Here is a 15,113-nt window from a genome sequence, read left to right as displayed (position 1 = left end):
TCAGCTACAAAAGGGAAAAATAAGCCCAGCTCCTTCTTATTGTAGTTATAAGAATTTAAAGAGAAAATACTTAGAAAGTTATGAAAAACTGTGCCTGGCTCATAATATGTATCTATTTTTTGTTGTTATTTCGATGTCAGTCAATTTTTATCAACTTATTGTGCTTATTCCTGCAAATGTTATTTCATTTATCATATAATTGCTGACATTTGTGATTTGTGATTGGAACTATGCTCATATTAAATATTTTTTATTGTTCTTCTTGGCTTATTTTTTCTAAGATGGAGGAAAGTCTTTATAAATCATCACGTAGGATATCGTATCCCCAGACATCATCGCTGCAATCTTGAGAGTAAGGAATAAGTTCCATTTTCTCCAACTCAAGTCTCTTGATCTCTGAAGACGAAATTTCATAGTTTATTCTTGAAAGTTCTAATTATCCTTTCTCTTATCTGCTTAGTTCTCACCCCATAAATAACAGGGTTGAGAGCAGGTGGGATGACAACATAAAAGTTGGCAAGAAGAATATGGATGTATTGAGGCACATTTTGGCCAAAGCGGTGGGTCATGAAGGAGAAAAATGCTGGAGTATAGAAAGCCAACATGACACAGACATGGGAGCCACAAGTGCTGAGTGCCTTCAGTCGGGCATCCTTGGAAGGTAGGTGGAAGACTGCATGGAGGATCTGGACATAGGAGATGATGATGGCTATGATGTCAAACACCAGGATAGAAATGGCACATAATCCATAGATGATGTTGACCTTTATGCTGGCACAGGACAGGCGGGCAATGCCCATGTGCTCACAATATGTGTGGGGGATGATGTGGTGTCCACAGAAGGATAACCTGAGGATGAGCAGAACAAAGGGGATTGCAATGGCCAAGGGTCTCAGGAGGATGATCAATGCTATAATTGATAGCAGCCCTCAAAAGTGATTTCTCTCAGGTTGAACCAGAAGATGGCAAGCATCTTAGGAATGGTGGATGTGGACAGGCCCAAGTCAATAGATGACAGAATGGCCAGGAAGTAGAACATGGGATGATGGAGACTATGTTCAATCTGAATCACAAAAAGAATTGTAATATTTCCCAATAGGGCAGTCAAATATACAACACAAAATGGAAAGCCAATCCACATATGCACATCTTCTAGCCCTGGAATTCCCAGGAGGAGAAAACAGTAGGGACGGAATTCTGTGTCATTAGGAGGGACCATGCTTCTGTGGCACTTTCACAGCTACACGTATCATAGACTAGATGTCTCATTCAGTGAGAGGCTCCAGGTCTTCTTGTCCAATGTTATTAAATTCTAGAGAATTATAGAAAAATATATTTAATCTTTTCTAATCACCAAGTCCATCACGACATAAGGGCATGACTTTTTTGAAATCTGAAGTACCTATTTGTTTTAATTTCAATCAAGCTAATCAGATTTATTACATTTATTTCATTCATTTCTATTATATAATTAAATAAACTTTTATCAAAGACCAATAAAATATCAGGCATATGTCTAGATATTTGGTATGCAGAGATAAATCACACATTGTTACTTTTCTTAAGGAAGTTCTATTATAGCTTGGGAATTAAAATAATAATAACATCTACATTTCATGGAGGTAGAATTTGCACAAAACTCTCTTAAAAGTACCAAACCTAGTGAAGGAAGCCACTAAATCAAGTCCTATATCTCTTTCATCAGAAAAGCATCATTGCAATTAGGGTAGACTGTATTAAATGCAGGAAATCCAGACTCATGGTGCATATAATTGATATGGTTGAGATGGCCTCTCCATTAGATTTTTACAATTGATTGTTGAAAACAGCAGAAGAGATAATGAAGAAATTGTAAGAAGTCTGGTTAGCAGGAGTAGCAATCAAATGTTGACTTTAGTTACCGTGTAAAGAACTTACATTTGAATATTTTATGTGGAATATTTCATGAAGATGTGACAGGAGCTATTTTTAAGACTTGTATAGAAAGAGCAAAACAATAATAATGAAATAGTGCCAAGCTGCAATAAAATAAAGTAAATCTATGATCTATGCACCATTAGCATTTTTTCTATTTCACATGATGTGACAAAAATGTCTGACTTTAAATTTCTGATTGGCTTCAACTGCTGTTCACGGCCACTCATCTTCTGCTCTTTTCCCCGCAGGTAGATCCTCAATCTCTTAGCATACACAATGATCCAGCATTGAAGTATTAAACTCTAAGACCCTGTTAGACCACATCTCACATTTTTCCAGCCCTCTCAAGAATTTTGCTTGTCACCTCTGTTCTCAGGTCACAAGTTCTATACCCCTAGTTCATTCCTTTTCCTAAAAACTATTTATTCCCTAACAGCTTCACTTGTTCAGCTTTTCAAAATAGATCCCTCGCCATATTTGTACATTTTTCTCTCACTGACTCTAACGTCTACTGTAATTATATCTGCCCAAAATTCAGACCTAGACCTCTGCAACCGCTTCTCTTCCAACAGCTCTGGTTGCTGAGTTATTGGAGAAAAGTTACAGAATTATGCCAATTGAAGCCTCCTCAGGTGGGGCTTCTAAGCTACATGAAAACCCTTTCTTGTCTCCTTTAGTTAGGTTTTTTTTCATGTTTGCTTCAGTAAATAAGGTAACTTACACTTTTCTCATCTTGCATCTTATATTCTTTTACTCTCAGTACTTTCTCGTCTCCCTTGGAAATTAAGATGATCATGCAAGTGATATTTCATCTTTGTTACTCTTGTCTTGCTTAGTTGTTTAGGTGTTTTTACTCCTGCCTGAAGCTCATATTTCTACCTCTGCTTAGGATCCCATCTCCTTTCAAGTCTGTATGTACCGCTCTTTATTATTTTTCTCTTCCCATCTCCATCTCTGTCTCTTATATTTTCACCTTCTCAACCTCTTCAGTATTTTTCCCCCTATTCTTGACTCAAGCTTCACCTAATTTGAAAAAAGCAAGAGGTTTCATAATTTTACATTATTTCCTTCTCCTCCAGTTTCATTCACTACTCAATGAACTATAAAGAGTGGACACCGACTTTTATTTGAAAATAATTTCTTTTGTGAACATCATAAATTATGTCCCTATTTCCAAAGGCCTTGAATATAATTTCAACTTATGCTATTTATATCCTCCAAGAATCATTATTGGTCATTTTCCTTCCATGATACCCCACCAATCCTGCAGTCACTTTAATAGTCTTGTATCATTCCAGTAATTTTTTGTGTATGAAATTATTCTTTCATAAAAATTAAATGTCCCATTTCTGTTTCCTATGATCCTAACATTTGCTCCATCATCATTCTTTCTTGCTTGCTTATATTTTAACGTATTGCTGATGTCACCTCTTCTCTTTCTTCTAGGTTAAAATAACCCTAAAGAATGTTGTAAAATGAATTCATGGAGCATCATGTATCTCTGAGAAGTTAACATGTTTCCTACTGCTGCTTTTCTCCAAAATATGTTTTCTCACAGCCAAATTAAGCTGGAAATTTCTGCAGGGTTTTTTTTTTCGTCTTAGATGTTTATGATGTATATCAGAATTTTAAGATCCTCTCCCAAAGCAACTTTAACTAACTGGTGATTTCACAAAGGTATTTGACTGGCAAAACCTTTAATAGAATACCTATACAAATACTGAGTATTAATGATTCAGACTCATAAGTTTTGAAAGTGATATTATGATGTGTTAGACAAAAAACGGTTTTTAGATGGTGTCTGTAGGTGAGCATTAATTGTTTTGACTTTGTCCCAGAGAAATAAACTGTACATCAAATATAGTTATCTTTCTAGGAAAGAAAAGAGAAAAGGATACTCTAAACTTTGTTCTCAGCACAGTGTCTAACAAATTTTTAAAACTTTTTCAGTTTTTTAAATTTTCACCAGCATGTCTCAAATACAGCTTGTGCTAGACAATTTGCATACATTATTTTATTTGATCTTCATGGGTATCCAGAAAGCAAGTAACCATTGATGTAGTTATAATGAAGACAAGAGTAAGGCTCATGTGAGTCACAAAACCACTTAGTAAGCCACTTAGAAAGTATCAGAATGAGGATTTTGGATACAAAGCCCATGCCTGTGACACTATGTCATGCTCCTTCCTAAGTACTTAACAAACACATTCAAAGAGATATTTAAAAATAAGAATGGAAATGTCATTGGATTAAAGTAACGAAATTAATTTGGAGAAAGAGAGGCAATGTGACAGAATTTTGAGGGCAGAAAAGGGAAGGTTCAGATATTAAGGGCTCATAGCTAGGAAGGGCATACTAACTGGATTTTCTAGATCACTTGGCAGTATGGTGACATTTCACTATTTTCTTTATCCTTTTCCCTCCTCTTTTACGCCCATCCTCTACCCCATTTTCCTATGTCATGTTCTGACCACCATTCAAAAATACCTGTTACATTCCATTAATGCATATAATTATCCTTTTTCTCATATTTTCTGGCAAATATTTACTTAGCAGTGTGCTTAGAAATTGAAAGAAGAGACTTCACAGATGGATCGAGCACCTCATGTTTGGCTGCACTCTGCCTGGCAGTTATATGTACAACAACTGAATTGCTCTTCAAAGCAGTCACAAGTTAATGTGGTCAGGAAGTTAACTGAAGCTCTCCACACGGTTCCTATGAATCCACCCTGAAAGAGGGGTTCACAGCAGCGGCTTCTAACCCTGACTTTACATAGTACCTGTGGAGAATTAGATAAAACCATAGATTCTAAGTGCTGACCCTGGGGACTCTGCATAGCTAGGTATGGGAGAATGCCTCATGATTTCTATAAAACTCTCCAATTTAATCTAACCCAACTTATTTGACGTTTGAGAACTGTTGCAGGATAAGATAATGTACACAAGCAATTATCAATTGGAATCTTTTAAAAAATATAAGGGTCAATTTAATAAAACAATTTGTAGTTCAATCTCAAAGTCCTGACTTTACATGCTCCTTTCCCTTCTTTGAATCCTCAAAATAGAATAAGGCCACTGATTCCACCCTGTACTGTGACACTCTCAGGTTTGCAGTATTTTATCCCTTCCCGCAACTGGAGGTACTTGTGAGAAAACTTTTGCCTTACCATGATGATATCTTCCAAGCACTAAAAAAAAGTACATATTAGTGGCTCTCAGAAGAAACAGGTGAAGATAGAATGACTGTTATATGGTAAATATAATAATAATAATAATAACAATAACAATCAGCTACTAAAGTTTTTCTCAGGACTTTCCTGTGCCTGTGCTATCCTGACGGAATGGAAAGGATAAGCTAAACAAAATCAAAATGATTGACCTAAGCCAGACATTTTCTGTCTTTCAGAGACTCTTGAAGTTCAGAGATTCTTGGAACCATATTTATTCTCATGCGCATGACTTCCATGAATTTCACAATTATTGTGCAAAACTACTAGCTGATATGAGAAGGAATATTTTACTAACGTTACCCTCTTCATAGGAAGAATAGTAAGTTAGATGATCAAAGCCTTCTTAGCTGACTAGGTTGCGATTGTGTTGGGGACAAAGATAAAAAATTAATTTGCATAGAAGACAAGGTGGTTGATAGCGGTGGTACACATTAAAGGGCCATCATGGGGAGGGAAAAATATATAAAGGGCTTTCTGTGACTGTAACTTGGGCTAAAAAAGCCAAAACTGACTGTGATACGTGATACGGGTGGAGTTTAGGATCTGAAACTAAAAAGATTTTGCTTAAATGATAGTTCTGTTTCTTTCAAACTGTCTGGCAATATCCTATAGACCTTATTTCTTTAAAAATATATTTTCCGTATTTAATATTGAAATAATAATACATATGTTGTAAGTTTAAGTCAGGGATTATGAACAAATACAGATAATATATTAGGAGGCCAATGTAAATTAGAAAATTCTTTAAATATAAGTGCTAAATTATTTGAATTCTTCTACTTGTTGGTGTTACATTGCTATTGCAATATTTGTGTTAACTTCCAATTAGGAAAGAACTTAAAGCAATTTGTAGAAATGAAATTTAGATGGACTGTTGCTTACTGATCCTGAGTACATATGGATCCAGAAATTTTGGGGAAATTTTGGAATTGGTTTTATAAATGATGAGTCAAATTTAAAAATTTTTCTTTTTACTATAGCATTGGAAATTTAAGGATTCTTGATCTAGTATTTTCTACCATCATGTTATATGAAGGCATGAGTTGTGAAATATTTACTTTCATTGCTGAATGGCAGACAGAGGGATATACAAAGTTAGGTAAAGTTCTGCAAGATAGATATAGAATGATGACAGCTATGAGAAGGTAAGGAAGACAAGAGTAAAGGTTAAGACACAACCACAATAGGCAAAAGGACAAGTGAGTTGAATGACAAATAAATACTTAGGAAAAGACAGAAAACAGAAAGAAAGTTGAAAAGGGATTTGCATATGCATGTGCTGGCACGTGGGCACATACACACATCACTTATCTAAGTATTTGAGAATAAGATTTAATGAAGTCTTTGTTGGAGTACACACCCCAGCGTAGATAAATTATCTCGTTACACTCTGGGCTCACTGATAGCTTCCATATTGGGTTAGCTTTCCTCTTTTCTGCATTCCTGTCATTTATTTATCTCTTCAACCAAAATCTCAATGAAAGGGCCACAGTAAAATGCTTCCTGTTTCAGTAGATCCTTTCTGGCCCTAAGGCCAGACTTACCAGCAAAGCTTCCCGGATGAGCTGGTTCAGATGAATGTTTCCATTTTCACCCACTCTGACTGAATTGGAAGATTTATGCTGCAAACACTGTTCTTAAAATGGAGTGTCTCCAAACACTGGTGCTCCCTGGAGAGCAGAGGTGCCCAGAGACACTGGGCTAAATACTTCATAAATATGAAACATAACTTCATCAGTGATAAAAAAAAAAAAATAATCCTCATTTCGATGCTAATTCTCAAGCTGGGGATGACTCATGATGGATTAGCTTATTTGTAGACAGGAGAGGCTATGAGCAGGGCTTACCTCCTACTCTTTCTCCTCAAGATCCCTCTCGTCCCAGAGGCCTTCCCATGGGCCCCACATACAAGTGCAGGTCACAGAGAATCTGGAGTGATTTTATATAAGGATTTGGCAAGTCATTCTGGCTTTCTTTTTTCATCGCTATGTTGTTTACCTTGCTCTTATCTCATCAATTTCTCCAAAACTTCCTTACCTCCTTTATACCATCCCAGTTCTAAACACAATTCAACCTTAAATACTTAAATATTCAAGTGAAAGCCTTGAAGCGCAACTAGTATCCATCATTTCATGGAATAGAGTATTCCTTAGAACTAGATGGAGGTGGGGCCGGCCCCCTGTCCCAGGAGTTCAGTTCCTGAGCTCCGCTTCAGTGGCCGGGGTTTCCGGGGTTTTGGTGGTTGGAATCCAGGGCCTCACGTCGTGATGATGCAGCATCCCACACAGCAGAGCCAGAAGGACCTACAGCTAGAATATACAACTATATACTGGGGGGTTTCTGGGAAAAGAAGAAGGAAAAAAAGAAAACCAAAAAACAAAGGAAGATTGGCAACAGATATTAGCTCAGGTGCCAATCTTTTGTTTTTTTTTTAAAAAAGAACTAGGTGGAGGAGATAATGCAATAAAACAAAGACCAGTAATTTGAACACAAATCTCCTCTTTTTCCTTGTTCTTTTTAACTGTAAAATAAGGCAGTGTTTAATTTCCTAGGAAAAACACAGAGGTCTAGGGAAAGAAATATCAAGTAATGGAAACTGGCTGAATGGATGGACTTTGAGGCAGACTACGTGGGTTTCAATCCCATCTCCTCTACTTAATGGACATACGAGTTTGGGCAAGAAATTTAAACTCTGTCTCCATTTCCTCCTAAACAATGAGCTAAATAAGACCTAGTCCAAAGCGTTGTTGTGAAGATTAAAAAAACTGATACTTGTATAGCACTTAAAACAATTTCTGATGGGGGCCAGCCAGTGGCACAGCAGTTAAGTTCGCCTGTTCCGCTTGTCGACCCAGGGTTTGCTGGTTCAGATCCCGGGTGCAGACATTGCACCACTTGGCAAGCCATACTGTGGTAGGGGTCCCACATGTAAAGTAGAGGAAGATGGGCATGGATGTTAGCTCAGGGCTGGTCTTCCTCAGCAAAAAGAAGATGATTGGCAGCAGATGTTAGCTCATGGACAATCTTCCTCAAAAAAAAAAAAGAAAAAAACTCCTGAGGTATAATAAGAAATTTGTAACTATTGGTTGATATAACATGAGCTACTTAGCTAACACTAAATGTTTCCAGGCTAGGATATTCTATGGAAGCTCATACTGATTGGGGTTGCCATGGAGATGTCTCTGAGAATTCACTCTTGGAGTTATAGAGGAGTCAATAAATGACATTTTCTTCCTTTCCAGAATTATTGCTGGTAAAGAACAAAACATGAGTCAAGCAAATGGCTTCAGAACGTCAGCATTATTACTCACCAAAGGTTGGGGAGTGTTTCTTGGTTTAGTTATGCATCTAAACTGGTAAGCTGGGCTTTCTAACACTCTCTGTCCCTCCTCTGTCACACAAATTTAACTTATTCCAAAACCTCAGATTTTTGGTTACAGGAGCAGAGCCTTGTAAGGAAACTTATGGAATTCATGGATTTTGCAGGGTGACACCAGGATCTGCAATATCAGCCTGTCATGTGACAAATGTGTGTGTGTCTAGATTCTCTATTCAGTGTGTTGATCTTTATTGTTTACTTCTTTGTCAATTTTCTTCTTTCATAACTTCAACAGCATATTAAAATTCTAGATATAGAACATGTTCTGTTTATCTAACCATACACTCTAAGTTTTAAATGAACTTTTTCAAATTTTGGAATTCTTGTAAATTACAGAAAAAAATGTTACTATAGTCCTGAGAGTTCTCATATCACTGATACCTAATTTCCCTCATCATTAACATTTTACATGAGAGTTGTCATTTGTTACAATTAATGAACCAATATTAACTAAAGCTAGTAAATTATTAAAATTCATGTAATATTCAGATTCTCTTAGTTTTAACTAATGTTCTTTCTCTCTTATGGGATCTCATCCAGGACACCAAATTATATCTACTAGTTATGTCCAGTTAGCCCTCTTAAGTTTCTCTTGGCTGTGACATTTTCAGGCTCTTCTTGGTTTTGATGACTTGGCAATTTTCAAGAGTACTGGTCAGATTTTTGTAAAATGTTGCTCAATTGAGATTATTCTGCTTATATAGGCCAGAGTTTTGTGATTTGGGTGGGAAGATCAGTGAGGTAAAATACCATATGTATATCAAAACATATCAAGGGCACCTACTATCAACATGGCTCATCACTGTTGATGCTGAGCTTCATCACCTGGCTGAGGTAGTCTTTGTCAGGATTCTCTTCCTCCCCCATTTCCAAGTTTACTCTTTGGAAGTAAGTTACAATGTGAGGCCCACAAATTAACCAGTGAGAATTATCTCTAGCTTCTTGAGGATACAGCATCCTTATAAATTGTTTTGAATGTTTTTCATGAGAGATTTGTCTATTTCCCCCATTCATTTATGTATTCGATCATTTATTTATATCAGTATGAACTCATAAATATTTATTTTATACTATAGGTTATAATCCAATACTACTTTAGTTTGTCATATTGTCCAGCTTTGGCCATTGGGACCTCTTTCAATTGGTTTCTGTGTCCCTTTGGGATATCCCCATAATTGTTTTTTTGTTTTTGGTGGAGGGATGTCACTTCCTTACTTTCTGCCATCACAAGATCGTACAGGCTTATCTTGTATACTACCTGCCCCAATATTAGAATGTGATATTTCTCCAAAAAGCACTGATTCATTTAATTGGATAATGGTATTGGAAGCAAATCTCTGGGGGCTGAGTGAGCTTTGCTACTGGGGTGTCATTACTTTAAGGCCCTCTCAGCTGACAGATGAAGGAAATACATGTGTGTATGCTAACCTGTGCCAATGTACACATATCTATAAATATTTATCATCTACCTATCTATCTATCATCTATCTCTTATCTACCCAAAGCCAAACATCATGATGTCTCTAACTCTAATCCATTGCCAAGTGAATTATTCTAGTTTCTTTGTAAATTCCCACTCCTACTCCAATGTGAGAACTGACTCCCACCACACGCCATCCATTTAATTGTTGAATAACAATATATGCATCTGTAGCTATATTAGAATTGTCAACCTGTAACCCTATGGAAAAAATTTATCCACTAGAGTACAGTACTTATGTATAGTTCTCTTGTCTCACAGACTCTACTCATTTCCAAGTTTACTTAGGTCAGCACGTTTCCCTCATTTACTTTAGTGAGAATTTTTCCTACATTTGTGATATACTGTATTTGTCACATTGTGCATTTCATTCTGGGATCACGTGAACTCCTAAACAATTTTTTTAATTTACATACATTAAGGCAATCTTTTGTGTTGTAAAATTCTATGGATTTTGTCAAATGCATAGCATCATACCTCCACCATTACGGTATCATATAGAACAATTTCACCAACATAAAAATTGCCATGTGCTTCACATATTCAACATGCCCCCACCACTCCTCCCTCTGGAAACCATAGATGTGTTTGCTGTCTGCATAGTTTTATGTTTTCCAGAATATAATTTTGCTAGAGTCACACAATATGAAGACTTTTCAGATTGACTTCTTTCATGTAGGAATATGCATTTAAGATTAATCTATGTCTTTTCGTGACTTGATGTCTCATTTCTTATTAATGTTGAATAATATCCATTGTATTATGTACAATGAATGTACCACAGTTTGGATAGTCATTTACCTATTGAAGGGCATCTTGGTTACTTCTAATTCTTGGCAATCATGAATAAAGTTGCTAGAAATATCTATGTGCAGATTTTTGCGTGAATACAGTTTTCAAACCAGTTGAGTAAATCCCTTTGAGTGTAATTGCTGGATCACATGGTAAGACTCTAGCTTTTTAAGAAACTTCCAAACTTTATTCCAAAGAGGCTGTGCCATTTTGCATTCCCCCCCAAAATGAATGAAAGTGTATATTGACGTGCTTTCTCACCTACCCTTGATATTGCTTTATTTATTTATTTTTAGTTTTAGCCATTTTTAGACGTGTATAGTGGAATCATTTTTATTTCTTAATTTGCAATTCCTTAATGGAAAAATAAGTTGAGCATCTCTTCATATGCTTATTTCCAATTGTATATGTTTTCCCTCTTGCTTCTATTTTCTGGAAGTGATTTTAGAGAGTCGATATAATTTTTTCCTAATGTTTGATAGAATTCATCAGAGAAACCATAAAAATATGATTTTGGGGGGAAGATTATTAATTAGTGATGCAATTTATTTAATACGTAGAGAGACATTTAGGTATTTAGAATTGTAAATTTCCTTCTGTGGGCTTTATATTAAATACATATGTATATATATGTGTATGTATATATACATGTGTGTGTGTGTGTGTGTGTGTGTGTACATGGCTGAGGGGAAACTGGATGTAAAGAGGCATTTCCAGTACTTTTGTCACTACACCTTACTTGTCTTTTAGTTGTAGGACATGGAAACATAAAAGGAAGTTGATAGTTAGAGGAGCATTATGACTATAAAAGACGTTATCAGAACATAAATATAAGATAGCCCTTAAAATTTTAGCACACAATGTCATTACTTATACATTAACAGATATGAATCCTATCAACTCGACCAACTGGAAATATGCATGAACTTTCCCTGTAAAGATAGGACACTGTGAATTTGGTTTCTTTGAGGAATGGCATTGGTAATCCTGTACGGCATTGAAGGTTGGGGGGGGGGGTTACATATTGAGTGGAGGTTTAAAATCAACTAATTTATAAAATTAAATAACCTATTAATGTAAGAACACAATCTTTATTTTTTATGTTTTATTCTTAAATATTATTAATTTTGAGTTGTAGTTAAAATGAGACACATCATTCAAATTAAGAAAAACTGGAAAGAATGCTGCCGGATTAAGCTAAGTGAAATAAATCAAACAGAGAAAATAAAATACTGTATATTTCACTCATATGTGGAATATAAAAACAACAACAACAAACAAACACAGACAAAGAGAATAGGTTGGTGGTTACCATAAGAGATGTGGAGAGAGAGGAGGCAGAAATAGAAAAAATGGCATATGTATATGGTGACAGATGGCATTTTGGGTGGTGAACACAATGCACTCTACATAGAAATTGAAATATAAAGATGTACAACTGAAATTTACATAATATTATAAACATTGCTTTATGTTTTTAATATAAAGTTATTTTAATGAAAAAGGACACTGGTAGATAAACTTTTGACAGAAGATATCAAAAATTCATTATTTGCATCCTTCTGTTCTAAGAAAAAAGAGCATTTAATGTGCTCAAGGTGTTCATGGGAAATAAATTATTCCAGTAACCAAATATAAATTTCCCTGTGTCATCCTCCATTAATTCATTTCAGATGTTTTTCTAAAGTCTTTAGTCCATGCTTCTTGCTGAAAGATTATCTATCTTCCATACTCTTAATCCTGGGAGATATGGGTTCTGGCCGATGTGGTCATGCTGCAAAATAGTACAGTCATTTTTGTGCCACCAAATGGTGAACATGCCACCATGAAATTAGTTTCTAGCCTCCTAAGCAGTCATTCCTGTGTTCTATTCTTTATTTTGTGTGAACTTCAGTTTCTGCCAAGAGTAAATTCACAAAGGATAATTAAAAAACGTCTTTGATCCCCAAGAGCCATCGTGGAGAGATGTGCTTAGAAGATTACACAAAATACTCCTATGAATATCCAGTCAAGTCCTGCGAAAGTAGCTGACTTTGAAAATGTGTTTTCTACCTGAGCTTGCCTGAGATTTATTTACTTTTACAAAGCATCAAGACCCAAAGGATGGGTATATACTGCATTCCACAAATAAAGAGGACTTTGGAGAGGAAGAAGAGGCCCATAAAGATAAAAGGTTATCCTAATACATTTAACACATGCACACACACATACCTTAGGAAAAAAACTGATTAAATATGATTTGAACCCCCCTGTTAGGATTCTGTACATTCAAGTTTCTCTTATAAATAATAATTTTATTCTTTAATGCCTGTATTGTTTTCAGATACTTTCACTTCAAACTTCTTCAGAAAGGAAGGTAGTGGCATTGTGCCTATAGGTTTTTAAGAAGAGTAAAGAAAAAGGAGCCAAAAATAAAGGGAAAAACTGGGGACATTTTTAAAACTTCACTCAATATCTTAATGATGTCCTCAGAGAAATCAGATACATTTAAGTTTATAACAGAAAAATATACCAAGATCTTTCTTATTTTACATTTGAATTAAGTTCCTTTTTTCAGAAAAACAAGGTAATTGAAATAAACTAATAGTGCCCAGCTGAAATATTATCCTATTTTCAAATACAGAGATATGAAGGTTCAATACTCAACACCCACGTGGAAAAGAAACACTAGATTTAAGACCAGAAAGCATTCTCCAAAGTTTGTTCCTTTAGGATCTGCAACATCTTTTGGTATGAGGGACATTTAAAAAGATAATCAACCTAGAGTAGGGTCAAAGTTAACTTCTTTCAGTTATATCCACACCCTCAAGACCTAAGGAAACAGGAGACTACTTTAAGGTGAAAGCACAGATCACACGCTCACGAATCTGCTTTGTTCTCACACCATAGATAATAGGGTTGAGGGCAGGTGGGATGACCACATAGAGATTGGCAACAAGAATATGAACATAACCAGGAATTTTTTTGCCAAATCGATGGGTGAGGAAGGAGAAGAGAGAGGGTGTGTAGAAAACACACATGACCCCAACATGTGACCCACATGTGCTCAGGGCTTTGTGACGAGCATCCCGAGATGGGAGGCAGAAAACTGCACGGAGTATGTAGGCATAAGAGATTCCAACCAGTGCCACATCGAAAATAAGAAAAGAAGCTACAAAAAGCCCATAAATGGCGTTAATTCGAATGTTGGCACAGGCCAACTTGGCAATGCCCATGTGCTCACAGTAGGAGTGGGCAATAATTCGAGCCCCACAGAAGGGCAGCCGATGGGTTAGGTACACAATGGGCAACATGAGCAAGATTGGGCGCATTATAATGCCCACACCAATGCCTGCTAGAACTCTGGGTGTCAAGACAGTTGTGTAGTGGAGAGGTGCACAGATAGCCACATAGCGGTCAAAGGCCATTGCCAGCAGAACAGCAGACTCCATTCCTGTGAAGGTGTGTATGAGAAACATCTGGGCCACACAGGCCCCAAAACTAATTTCATGTGCATCAAACCAGAAGATACCCAGCATTCGGGGCACTGAGGATGTGGACAGGGCCAGATCTATGGCTGATAAGATGGCTAGAAAGGAGAACATGGGGTCCCTCAGAGTCCGGTCAGACCAGATAATCAACAAAATGGTAGAATTGCCCAGCAGAGCCATTAAGTAAATGGAGCAAAAAGGCAGGGAGATCCAGCCATGAGAACCCTCAAGTCCTGGGATGCCTGTAAGAAAAAAGGTGTCTGGGTGGAAAGTGGAAGTGTTGGTGCGGAACATCTTGCCACTGACAAGAAAAGTAGTTGACCGCCTCTAGAAGGAAAAATGAGAGTTATAAATGCATTGTTCAAAGCTTCTCCAAGAGTTTTAATTTTCATCTGTATTATTCTTACTCGAAAAGCTCTTGCTAAAACCTCGGTTCAAAGTCAGATGCAGGCACAGACTGAGCACTCTTCAAGTGGAAGGAACAGTAACTTTGTGAAAGATCTCCATATGAAATTTTGGACAGTAATATCTTGTACTCATTTACTGAAACCTCAACAAATCTGGAATGAATTTCAAAAACATTAAGGGGCTTATGTTTATATTGAGATCTCATCTTTGAAGACAAAGTACGCCTTACTTAAGCACATCAACATAAAGTAACAGAACCACAGATACAGAAATCTGCACAGAGAACATTACAATACATAGAAGGACGTAGATGTGCCTGGACATGTAGAATGACAGAAAATTCAGCACAATTTCTTATACTGGTTTATTCAGTATCGTAGTTTACAATGATGCATATTTAGAAAGTCAGACACAAAATGAAGAGCTATGTTCATTCA

At 36.5% G+C, this 15,113-nt stretch overlaps 1 protein-coding gene and 1 pseudogene across 1 annotated transcript; both read right to left on the bottom strand.

The window, feature by feature from the left end:
• Positions 411-1,219, bottom strand: OR52E63P (olfactory receptor family 52 subfamily E member 63, pseudogene; annotated as a pseudogene).
• Positions 13,627-14,562, bottom strand: OR52J1 (olfactory receptor family 52 subfamily J member 1). Its single transcript, NM_001391340.1, has one exon. It carries the CDS (start codon positions 14,560-14,562, stop codon positions 13,627-13,629), a length of 936 nt encoding a protein of 311 aa, NP_001378269.1.
• Between the last annotated feature and the right edge of the window lie 551 nt (positions 14,563-15,113).

Source organism: Equus caballus, chromosome 7, assembly GCF_041296265.1.
Source record: "Equus caballus isolate H_3958 breed thoroughbred chromosome 7, TB-T2T, whole genome shotgun sequence".
NCBI classification, from domain to species: Eukaryota; Metazoa; Chordata; class Mammalia; order Perissodactyla; family Equidae; genus Equus; species Equus caballus.
This window is presented reverse-complemented; position numbering and strand designations above follow the sequence as displayed.